Source organism: Gallinula chloropus (genome assembly GCF_964237585.1).
Source record: "Gallinula chloropus genome assembly, chromosome: 15".
In the NCBI taxonomy this organism is placed as follows: domain Eukaryota; kingdom Metazoa; phylum Chordata; class Aves; order Gruiformes; family Rallidae; genus Gallinula; species Gallinula chloropus.
Genome location: NC_140100.1, coordinates 17,280,894 through 17,293,067, shown reverse-complemented (window position 1 = coordinate 17,293,067; position 12,174 = coordinate 17,280,894). Strand labels below are relative to the sequence as shown.

Below are 12,174 nucleotides of genomic sequence, written 5' to 3'. Positions count from 1 at the left end.
TCCTCTGCACAAGAATTCCAACGATTTCCCTCCCTTGCCAAAGCAGGAGCACAGAGCAGCCTCTCCCAGGCCAGCTCTGCTCCCGGTCTCTGCCCGGTGCTGGGCAGATCCAGAGCTGCCACTTGCCCCCAGAGAGCCCAGGGATCCCAACAGCAGTGATGGGACACAGTGACGCTCCAGTAGCCATCACACTGCCAGCACCAGCCCCTGCGTGCTGCCAGGGCTGGGGTGTCACGGTGGGGATGGACTGGGGTGAGCCCCTCCTGCCCGCTGGCCAGGGCAGCCTCGCTGGGTACCCCCTGCCCCAGGGAGCCAGCACCGTCGGTGCCATGCTGGCTCTGCCTCTCCCACCCCAGTGACAGCACAGCTCCCCCCACACCTCTGTCCAGGCCCTCCTGCCCCCGGCGAGGCCAACAGAGAGCCTGGAGGCTGCTGCGGGCCCTGCAAGGGCAGGAAGGCACATGGGCTCCCATTGGGATGGTGGCTGCCCTGGCACTGAGCTGGGCTGTGTGGGCTGCAGCACTCATCTCTCCCCTCCTGCAGCCCATCTCTCCCAGCAGCCACCGGCCCTGTGAGCCCTGCTGTGAGGCTGTTACCAAATCCCCAAAACACCTTTGCTCTCTCTCTCGAGCTCAAGCCCGGGACAGTGAGTTGGGGGCTCCCGAAATGCTGTGCTGGAGCCCCAGTCCCAGGCAAGCGACCTGCACACCCAGCCGAGCCAGCAGCAGGGAAGGGCAGGCGGGCGAGCCGGTGCCTCCCATGTTCCCGCATCCCCGGCCGTGCCGCTGGCTCATCCCGAATCCTCCACTTCCCCATGTCTGCCATACCAAGCAGCATTCCTGGGAAGGACGGCCGAGGGGGAAGCAGAGCAGAGGAAATATAAACAGTCCCGTGCAGCTACGCTGGGGAACAGAAGCATGAGAGCGCCGAGCGCGCGGTGCTATAAATAGGCAGCCCAGAGCCAGGCCAACTTTTTCAAAGCTTCCCACGGTCTCCTTGGGAATGTGGGATGCTGAGGACCTTCCCCCGGCCCGGAGGAAGCCGCTGCTGAGGCTGGGAGTCAGGTACCCCTGGGGTGACCCCGGCGTGGGATACCACGCTGATGGGGTGCGGAGGAGGAAGGCCACAAGTCTCCCTGCGCCCCACCGTGCCTTCCCCCGGTGAGTGGTCCCAGCCGGCCCTGGGCTGACAGTTGGGTCTCAGGCAGAGGTGACACTCTAGGGTCTGTGGGGTCCTGGCTGTGGTCACCCCAGTCTGGATCTCCCCTGCCCGCAGCATTGTCCTGCCACTGTTGCCAGGCTGGTGCCTCGGGCACCCTCTCCCTGCTGTACTCTCCCACTGTGCTGGGGCTGGTGTGGCCCCCTGACCGATGGTCACAGTGAACCCTGGGCAAGGGTGGGGCAGCCCCAGCCTCGGGGGACAATGGGGTCCTGCCCCACATCGCATGTACCCCGGGCACGGACCTCTGCCTGATGTGGGGTCCCGGCCGGTGGGGACAGACAGACCCCTGGGGACACCCTCCCAGCTGTCCCCGGGTGCCTTCAGCCCCGGTCCCGCTCATTAAACCAGAGCTCATTAAGCCGTGAGCAGGAACGTGCGCTCACCCGGCACGCGTGGCCGTTCCCTCGCCCCCGGCCCTGCCGAAACGGCGGCGGGGGGAAGTTTCTCGTGAGAACGAAGGCAGCTCCTCTCCATCCCACACTGTCCACACTCGCCCCAGCCCCGCAGCCCGGCACCGCCGGCGCCTGCCCTGGCCTGTAATGGGAGCCAGGTGCTGGCCAGATGCACGCAGCCCCTCGCGTGCGGGGGCGGGATGCGGCACAGCGGCTCCGCGCGCCCCTGGCCCGGGATGATGCTGTGTGCGGTGGGTGCAGCTCTACCCCCGCCCTGCAGCAGCCACCCCGCCTTCTCTCCAGCAGCATCTCCCCGTGGCCTCAACTGGTCCCTGGCAGGACGCAGATGGGAGTTGAGTGATGCTTAAGTGACACGTGCGAGACCCCCAGCCTGCCTCATGCACCCGGCTCTGGAGGGAGCTGCTTTAGTGGACCAGGAAGCCCCCAGCCCGCTGTGCGCCCATCCTGCCCCCTTCACTGGGACCACGCAGAGTGGAGGGTGGCGGGGTCGCAGGCAAGTGGCCATCGTGTCATTCCCCAGCCACCGCCCTGTACTGGTCCCAGTGACGCACCTGAGGCAGCAGCTGGGGTCCAGACGCCCTCCCAGTTCTCCCACCCCCCAGCCCCGTCCCCTCACAGTGGGGGACCCTCAGTGGGGTTTGCCCAGGCGCTGCAGGGATGAGGACAGGAGCGTAGAGGCCCTGAGCTGAAGCCATAAGGGAGAGGATGCAACTCGCTTCCAGGGAGAGGGTCAAGGCGAGGCGGGTGACCGCCAGCACCATGGGAGGGGAGGGGGGGGAGGGCTGCAGCTGGGGCAGCGTGGCCTTGGGAGGGACAAGGCAGAGGATGGGCCACAGGGGACGGCTCCGGAAGGACGGCGGCATTTGGCCCAGACCCAGGCAGGGCAGCGTGGCTGCAAGGTGGGGAGGCACAGCTGGACCTGCTGTGGCAAAGGGGGGGGCTTTGCCCTCTCCAGGGTGAGTTCAGGGGTCCCAAAAGGCACCTTGGGCAGCAACAGAGCGAGCCCATCCCCAGTGCTTGCAGGCAGAGGGGCTGCTGTACTTGCATCCCCTGCCTCAGCCCAGATGCAGGGATGAGGGGCTGGGGACATCCAGCAGGATGAGGCCACTGCTGTCCCAAGGGATGCAATGGCCTCGGGTATGTACTGGGCAGCCTCTGGGGTCAGCCAGACCCCGGCCACGCCACTCCTGCTGCGTCACACACCGCCTGCTGCCAGGACATGCTCAAAATAGCTGTGACGGATGTAGCCAGGAACAGGGTGGGGGGGTCAGGCCCCCCTTGCAGGCACAGCCCCGGGGTGGGGGCAGCCGGTCAGCCCGGCCCTGCAGCCTGTACCCTCCTCACCACCCATCCCTGGTCCCTAGCCCTGAGTGTGCTGCATCTGGGATGCCCAAGAGCATCGTCAGGCATCACAGCACTGCAGCGGCGACCCCTCCTCCAGCCACTCTTCTCTTAGCTCATCCTCATCCTTTCTCCCTGCTCTAAAAACAAGGAGTGCTTTGATGAGGCAGGATGGCAAGTAAGGCAAATCAGCCCGAGGAGCAGCCCTCTGCTGAGCCCGGCTTCGACACCACAGAGGGGCTGGGGTGGATCGTCGGTGGTGCCGAGCCCAAGCCAGCACGGCTGCAGAGGAAACCCAGCCCAGCTGGAAAACCCATCGCCCTGCTCACCTCACTCATCGCTGCAAACGCCCCCCTCCCACCCCAAACCCTATCCAAACAACCCAAGCAGCTTCAAAGGCAGGAGCTCGAGAGGTGCTGGCACCGCACGGCGGCCCCGGCATCACCCGGTTTCGTAACGGTGCTGGCCCGGGGAGGAAGGAGCCTTTCCAAGTAACCCAGCCCTTCCAGCGAGCAGGAGAAAAAGGAATCAAACCCCCCCCCAGCACACAGGAGTGTTATTCCTCTTGGCCACGCAAGCCCTGTGCAAACTTCCAGAGGATTTATGGCATTTTAAAGTTTTCCCCTTCAGCACAGTGCTTCTCCAAGACTAAACATCTTCATCAATCCTCGGCCAGCCGGGCTTGGGGCTGCGGCGCAGCAGCGCTCGGCCGCGGCGGCGAAGGTGCGTATTTCTCTTGGCAAACGTGGAGCACCGGCCCCAGGCTGGATCAGACGGCAGCGGAGGGAAGTGAGCTGCCTGCTTTGAACAGCCACCATCACTCACACGTTATTTTTAATAGCTCAGCGAGACAGAGTCCACCCTCCCCAGGAGACTTGGCTCGAGCCCATCGCGCTCACAGCTTCGCCGAAACGCCGTTACACAAGCCGACAGGTCTGGCAGGGGGGGGAGAAGTGGGGGGCAGGCGGGGAGGGGAGCAGTGCTTGGGGATGGTGGATGGGCGCGGGGTGAATTTGGGAGCAGAGACGGGTGCTTTCTGGCCTCCCAGAGCCAGGGAGCATCAGGAGGGCTGGGAGCACTGTGCATAGAATCATAGAATCATAGAATGGTCTGGGTTGGAAGGGACCCCAAGGATCATAGAGCTCCAACCCCCTGCCACAGGCAGGGACACCAACCTCCAGGCCTGGAGCTACACAAGGCTGCCCAGGGCCCCATCCAACCTGGCCTTGAACACCTCCAGGGACGGGGAATCCACTACCTCTCTGGGCAGCCTGTTCCAGCCCCTCACCACTCTTTCTGTAAAAAACTTCCCCCTAATATCTAATCTACACCTTCCCTCCTTTAGCTTTAGTCCATTCCCCCTTGTCCTGCCATTATCTGCTCTTTTAAAAAGTTGAATCCCCTCCTGCCTATAAGCTCCTTTCAGGGACTGGCAGGCTGCAATGAGGTCCCCCCGCAGCCTTCTCTTCTCCAGGCTGAACAAGCCCAGTTCCCTCAGCCTCTCTTTGTAGGGCAGGTGCATGGGGCTCACTGGCCTGGGTAACCTCTGGGTTTATATTGGTGCCCTGTGGGGTGTATCTCTAAGGCTGCCTGAAGGGTCAGGGCACCCGCAGAAAGCGCCCAGGGACAACCGGCGGGGCGAGAGTCCCGGTGCAGCACGGAGCCAGAGTGCCATCTCCCTCCTTGGTGCCTGGGGTTATGGCTGTGCTGGGCACCAGAGGCCACTGGCTCCCATATCCCCTGGCACGGGCATGTCAGTGGCAGGAGAGGCACAGGGAGCTGCAGAGCTGGCTGCAGCCATCTCGCCCTGCTCTCTGCAGCATCCCTCCCTCCCAGAGGCTTCCAGCCCCTTCCGCAGTGAGGGACGGCGGCCGCCAGCAGCCAGAGCCCCCGAGCCGCAGGAAACCTCTAATAAAAGGCTGTTTAAACTCCACGTCAGGGCTTAAGTCCTCTACTTATTTCCTAATCACTGTTATTTGCTGAGCTGTGCGGATCCAACCACCCAGCCCTCACCCTTGGCAGGTCCTCATCCCCAAGTGCCTTTCGCCCAGCTCCCGTACAGCAGCATGGAGCCCGGGAGCCCGCAGCCCGACACGGCGCCCACGGGGAGTGGGATGGCTGCCCTCAGGCTGACACAGCCCCAGCAGCACGAGGGGAGCTCCCCAGCAGGCGACAAGGCTGGGTTACCCAGTGTCAAACCCCACCAGGGCTGAAGAGGAGGTTGCCCACTCCCCCTGCCCTCAGCTTGTGCCGGGGCTGGGGCAGTTTGGGGCACCAAGGCCACCCCAGGGCACGTGGTGGGTACCCTGGTCGGGCAGAGCTGCCTGTACCACGTTACCCGGGAGGGACAGTACCTGGAAGGCAGCTGGGCCAGCTCGGGGGTCAAAGAGCCGCAGTTTCTTGTCCTGTTGAGATAAAAAGAAAACAGAGGCGGGTTAAGGACCCCATGGCCAGCAGGATGTCAGGCTGTGCTGGGCAGCAGGCTGGAGGGAGCAGCCCCCCTCCTTCCTGCCCAGCACTCGCCTGCCCCCCCGGATGGCTCACATTGTGCCCTCCCAGAGCTAGGGGTGCACCCCCAGCCCCCCCAGCCTCACCAGGACCTCAACACCCTCAAAACTGCGTCCAGAGAAGAGGGGGAGCCTCCAAAGCAGAGCCAGGGCTGGAGTCTGACCTCCCGGATGCCACCCTCCTAGTGCTGCCCAGCATCCTGCGGCTGGGGGAGCGAGCCAAATGGGGCATGGGGTACCCCTCAGAAAGGGCTGTCAGGGTGCAGAGGCAGCAGGGGGGTGTCCCAGTGCCAGCTGCGTTGCCAGGGTGCCATACAGGAGGTGTGTGCCGCGCCACCCAGACCCGCACGGCAGAGCTCAGTGATGCTGCGGAGCTTGGGGGGGCCACACGGCCCGGCCTGGGGGCTGACCCGCGCCCTACGGCACAGCTGGGGGGCAGATGCACCCCCACAGCACAGCTGGGGGGCTGATGCACCCCCACGGCACAGCTCGGGGTCTCCTCAGCGCTCAGCCTGCGCGCTGAGCCCGCACGCTGCGGCCGCGCTCTGGCTCCGCGCATGGCCGCGCACTCCCGCGCGTCCGGCAGCGCACGGCAGGCGCCACCTAGTGCTCCCGTCCCCCTCGGCTCCGGCACCGCTCGCCGACCTCCTTTCTCCTCTTTTTCTCCCCAAAACAGCGTCACCGTGTGCCCGGCCAAGGCCCGAGGAGCAGCCAGCAGCCAGCCCCGCCGCGCCGTGAAACAGGGGGCTCGCCCACGCGAGCTGCTCACCTTGCAGGAGGTGCCGAGGAGGCGCCCGTCTCCTTTCCAGGCCAGGCTCTGCAGCTGGTCCCCGTGGGAGTCCAGGGCTGGGGGAGGAAAGCAGGCTCAGGGACAGGGTCAGGCACACAGCCTCCCGCAGACGAGGCAGGAGTGTGGGCAGGAGGAACCATCGCTCTCCCGCCCGGGAGCACTGCAGCGCTTCCCAAGGCCAGTCGGCAGCAGCCCACTGCACCCACAGCACCCACATCTGCCCTGCAACATGCAGGGAGAGGGATGTGTCACCCCAGAATCCCCAGGAAAGCCGCCACAGACACCCTGGGCAGCCTGGGAGTCTCCAACATGTGCATGAGGGGCTGCGGTGCTCCCCCTGCCCAAAAAGCCACCCGCTCCTACCTGTCAGCGGCTGCTGCTGCCCCGCATCCCAGACGGTGACTCGCTTCCCTGTGCCGCTGGCCAGGACGCCGTCTGCCGTGGGGTGGAACAGCAGCACGTCCACCGGGCCCCCACCGGAGCCCAGGGTGAGCCCCGCGCTGCTGGGCATGTCCTGGCCGCTCTCAGGCAGGCGCCACACCTTCACCTGCAGCCCCAGGGAGAGGCAGGTCAGTCCCCGAGCAGGAGAGCCAGATGCACCTGGGTGCTGGCGGCCCTCATCCCAGACTCCCTGTTTTCCCTGGCTTTGGTCCCTGGGGACACTGGGTGACCCCCTCATTGTGGCTCCGTGGGATCAGAGCTGTGGCCATGCCAGCTGGGAGAGGGTTGATCTGTCTGCCCTGTGCCCCACAATCTCGGGACATCCCACACCGTTCCCCAAGGCCGGCACCCTCTGCCCCAGGCTCCTCTCCTCCCCTTGCTCCATCCCCATCTCCTCCAGTGAATCCCAGAGACACTGGGTGACACAGGGTGCCCTTTTGGGACCCCTGGCATCACTCACCATCTCATCAGCAGAGCCTGTAGCCAGCAGGAGCTGGTCGAAGGGCGAGAAGTCAAAGTCTGTCACCGCATCTGGAAGGAGAAGGGCAGAGGTTCACCCCCTCATCACCCTGTGGACAGCATGCCCACCCCCTCCGCTCTTCCCCAGCCTCAGATCCTTCTCTTGCACACCCATCTGCAGGCAGGCGTAGGCAGCAGGGTCAGACCCAGCCTTGACAAGGCATGTCGGAGCAGCTCAGCTTTGCTGCAGGAGCCTCAGCCCCTCCATGCTGCCCGCCTGCACCTCGCACCCCTTCTTGAAGGGACAGGCAATGACATGTCCCCGTCTGACCCACTGCCACCACCCAGGGCTGGCTCTGATTTTGGCATGGACACCCCTGGGCAGCACATGGAGAAGCATCAACAGCACAAGGGCACCCGTGCCGGCCCCGATGCCGGCGAGTGAGTCCGCAGCCGACTGGGGCCGTGCCGGCAACAAGGCCGCCTTTGTAACGCCCCGGCCTGGCATGCCGGCGGCAGGGCCGCTCCTCATGGCTGCAGTGGGAGGAAGGCTGGCACTGCCAGCAGCAGCCCCTTGACGTGGTTGGCACGCTGGGGAAAGTAGGTCACTGCGTACTGTTCCGCTTCCAGGAGGCTGCGGGGAGACAGGCCCGGGAGGCACACAGCAGCCAGCAGCTCCGCTGGCCGCGTTTGCCCTGGGAGGAGAGGGAAAAATCCCTTCCCTGCTTCGGAAGCGTTGCTGTGGCACGGCTGGCTTTGCAGGGATGGTGCTAAAGCTCATTAAGGAGACGTTAATGTATCGCTGGCTCCTCGTGCACCCTCCAGCCGAGCTCGCTGGCGCCGTACGCCAGCGCTGCACCGCAGCCACCGCACGCAGGAAAGGGGTGCTGGCACCACTGGCTCCTGTCTTGCTGCTCCGGTGCAGTTCTGTTGGGAAATGGGTGATGGGTGCCACCCCGGCTGGCACCGCTGCTCCGGCAGCAGGAGAGGGGTACCCCGGGCTCCCCAGCACCCCGTGTGCTCCTCTGCCGGCAGCAGTGCTGCCAGCTGCCTCGGTCCCTGCAGCACTCAGGCTGCCCACATCAGAGCTGCTCAGGGCCACTGGTCCAGCCTGTGCCACCCATCGCTGGAGCTGGGTACCCCTGTGGCGATGCCATCCCCAGCTCCTCTGCCAGCCGGGCACTGGGTGTACTTGGAACTTCAGGGCGTGCGATGAGTAATGTGGGAGGGGTGTGCTGGGGGAAGAGCTTGAGCAAGAGCTTGAGCGTTCAGACCTCGCTGCGGCTCAAGAGATGAAGGGACACGGACGAATCTGGCTCCTCAGCCCAAGCACAGCCTGGCAGAGCCTTGTGTGGTCAGTGTGGGACAGCTGGCTTGTGCCTTGTGCACCGGCGACACTTGTCAGGGTCACCCTGCTCATGGGCAGTGGTCCCTGGGGATTCTGGCAGCCCCTCCCCAGCCCCCTGCCTGGGAGACAGCCCAGCACAGTACCCTGGGCTGGGACTTGGCACCTGAGCCCCTCCACATAGCCCACGCTGGGCCAAATGCCCCCACAGAGGTGGGAGGTGGCACCAAGGACTCAGTGCCCTGGTGCAGAGTGTGGTGGAGACACGGGATAAGCGGGACAGGGCTGGCAGCTTACCTGAGTGGCAGCAGAGCTGAGACACGGTCCTCTTGCCTCCGCCCTCGCACTCCAGCGGCACGATGCCCAGCACACCTGCAGGAGAGGACACAGGAGCGGGTCACCAGCCTGCCCATCACCCCCATGATGCTCCCAGGGTCTGTCCCCCCAAACCCAGGACCACTGCCCAGCTTTGCAACGTAAGCAGAGAGGTGCAGGACTGTCAGCACCTTTGGGGGATCTCTGGGAAATCCTCCTCCAACTCACCCTCATGCCTCCTGGGGCCGACTCAGCGATGATCCCTGCAGGGACCGCAGGGTCAAATCCATCCCACCCCCGCCTCCAGCCTCCCATGGCAGCCTTTTCCCTGTGCCTCACCTGCTGCCTCGGCATTGAACGCGATCCAGCGGCAGCTGGCCTTCACCTGGTTCCCACAGGATGTGACGGAGCCCGCTCGGATACCCCCGATCCAGGCCTGGACAGAGAGGGAAAACTCACATCAAGAGGTATCTCTGCCTCGGAGGGTCCCCACCCTGCGGTGGGAGAATGGCTGGAGAGGAGAGGTACGGACAGGGCACGGCTGGAGACCCTCAGCCCCACTGAAGCTCCCACACCAACGGACCGGGTGCTGCCTGGAGGCTGCCAATGGCACCGGAGCTGTACCGGAGGCACCGCTCCAGCGCTCCCTGCTCCGTGACAGACGGGGCAATGTGCCTGCTAGTGCTCCCTCCGTGAAAGTGCAGCTCCTCAGAGTCACAGGGCTGGAAAAGACCTTTAAGATCATCAAGTCCAACCAATCCCATCCTAAGCTAAACCAGATCCCTGAGCACCTCATCTCCCCTCTGTTAAACACACCCAGGGAAGGGGACTCAGCCCCTCCCTGGGCAGCCTGGGCCAGGCCCTGACAACTCTGCCAGGGAAGAACTTTTCCCTCCCATCTGCTCTGACCCTGCCCTGGGGCAGCTTGAGCCCGTTGCCCCTTGTCCCAGCTCCTGTCCCCTGGCTGAAGAGACCATCGCCCACCTCTCTGCACCCACCTGGCAGGGCAGTGGAGGTGGGGAGAAGGTCTCCCCTCAGCCTCCTCTTCTCCAGGCTGAACACCCCCAGCTCTCTCAGCTGCTCCTCAGAGGATTTGCCCTCCAGCCCCTTCCCCAGCCTGGTTGCTCTTCTCTGGACTCGCTCCAGGCCCTCAATGTCCTTCTGATGGTGAGGAGCCCAGAACTGGACACACTACTCCTTGCTGGGGCTGGGAGCTCTGTGCAGGAACGAGGGATGGCAGCATCCCTGCTCTGGGCTCTCCCATGCTGGGAAAGGCTCAGAGGACCTTGCGATAAACTGGTGACAGGGAATTTGTTATAGGACAAAGGTTCTTGGTCTGCGAAGCACCACAGGGTTGGACTATGGCTGATCAAAGCAGATCAACTCCTCCACACTTCCTGCGTGGAATCATAGAATTGCATAGGTTGGAAGGGACCCCAAGGATCCCAGAGCTCCAACCCCCTGCCACAGGCAGGGCCACCAACCTCCAGGCCTGGAGCTACACAAGGTTGCCCAGGGCCACATCCAACCTGGCCTTGAACACCCCCAGGGATGGGGCACCCACCCCCTCTCTGGGCAGCCTGTTCCAGCCCCACACCACTCTTTCTGTAAAAAACTTCCCCCTAATATCTCATCTAACCCTTCCCTCCTTCAGCTTCACTCCATCCCCCTTGTCCTGCCATTATCTACCCTTTGAACAAGCTGATTCCCTCCTGTTCCTCTGCTCCCTTCAGGGACTGGAAGGCTGCAGTGAGGTCCCCCCACAGCCTTCTCTTCTCCAGTTTGACCCAGCCCAGCTCCCTCAGCCTCTCTCCGTAGGGGAGCTGCTCCAGCCCTCTGATCATCTCCGTGGCTCCTCTGACCCCTCTCCAACAGCCCCACATCTTCCTTGTATTGGGGCCCCAGCCCTGGACACAGGACTCCAGCTGGGGTCTCACAGGGACAGAGCAGAGAGGGACAATCCCCTCCCTGTCCCTGCTGCCACCCCTCTGCTGATGGAGCCCAGGATCCCACCGCCCTTCCCAGCTGCCAGAGCCACTGCTGGCTCAAGGGGCAGTTTCTCATCCCCCATGACACCCAGGTCCTTCTCAGCAGGGCATGGACATGCAGCCAAGGAGCTCCACTACAGCTCCAAAACCAAAATCCCGCCTTGCAGCACTTCCTGTTACTGTTCCGTGTCCCAGCACCGCACCGCAGGGCAGCGAGACGCCGTGCGGGGCCGCTCCGGGTGTCACAGCCACCTCAAAGGGTCACTGGGGCCAGGAGCTCCCTGGCACACCCAGGGCCAAGTCCAACCCTTGAGCAGAGGCTGCCAGCACGCCCGCAGACCCGCACAGCCCCGCAGCAGAGAGCCCTGAAGGATCGAGCCCTGGGTTTCCCCTCCTTGCACAGCTTCCTTTTGAGGGCTGACAGCAGCAGTTGCTGCAGCACTTCCTCTGGTCCCTGTCGCAGCAGGCCTGTTAACTCTTCTCCTGCCAAAGGGAGGTTCCTCTGCCTGCACCCAGCGGGCAGGTTGGGGACTGTGGTGGGGATGGGGAGCGTGGTATCTGGCCCCCAGCATCTGGGGGTACCACGCAGGCCACCTGCAGTGGGGTTTCACGGAGAGACCACTGAGCTGACCCATCCCTGCACGCAGGAGCCCCAGGAAGCCATCCTGCGGCGTGCCAGGGCAGCCGGTCACACGTGTGGTACCACCCTGGCTGCATCCCCAGAACAAAGTGTGAGCCTTCCTGGTGCTGCAGCCCGGAGAGCCCTGCAGACGCTGCCCGAAGGGGAGAAGCAGCTCAGATGCCATCCCGTGTTGACGCTGCACTTCCTGATCTGGCCAGGTCAAGTGTCGGCCTTGCCTGGGTAAACAAGCTGCTCTGCTGGGCCAGGGACAAGCACAGAGCTTCCTGCTCTGACACCCGAGTGGGCTTAGAGAAGAGACACCCGTGTCCCACCGCCAGCCCTGCAGAGCTGGGTGCCATGGCCTTGCTTCTCAGGGACGGGAAACGTCTCTCGCAAAGGCCACCTTCCATGTGCCAAGCCTGGGGCGGGCTGCTGGAGCCTTCCTGCATGCCAGGCTGAGAGCACGCTGTCCTGCAGAGCTCTCCCTCCCCACAGCAGCAGTGATGGTGACATCCACGCTAGCAGGATGCCGTAACACCCCTGTGGGCAGGTGTCCCAGCACCCACACCGCAGACGTGCGCGCTCCCGGGGCCGGCTGCTGGCAGCAGCGCATCTGCACCCTGAGGTTCGCAGCCAAACACTCATCCAGCTACCATTTGACAGACCTGGCAGCTGCTCTGCTGATGCACCAAGGCTGGCGTGCCATGGTGACACTGGGATGCTCGAGGCCAG

General features: G+C 64.3%; 1 protein-coding gene across 1 annotated transcript in view; it reads right to left on the bottom strand.

The window, feature by feature from the left end:
* Positions 1-12,174, bottom strand: part of LOC311197479 (coronin-7-like) — a gene marked incomplete at its 5' end in the record, with an annotated part of 37,442 nt that overhangs the window by 23,535 nt on the left and 1,733 nt on the right. Inside the window, 7 exons of the mRNA XM_084271243.1 lie at positions 5,330-5,380; positions 6,252-6,328; positions 6,636-6,819; positions 7,174-7,244; positions 8,815-8,889; positions 9,172-9,268; positions 9,408-9,554. Of these exons, the coding sequence (XP_084127369.1) occupies positions 5,330-5,380; positions 6,252-6,328; positions 6,636-6,819; positions 7,174-7,244; positions 8,815-8,889; positions 9,172-9,268; positions 9,408-9,554 (702 nt within the window). The remainder of the gene's footprint in view (positions 1-5,329; positions 5,381-6,251; positions 6,329-6,635; positions 6,820-7,173; positions 7,245-8,814; positions 8,890-9,171; positions 9,269-9,407; positions 9,555-12,174) is intronic.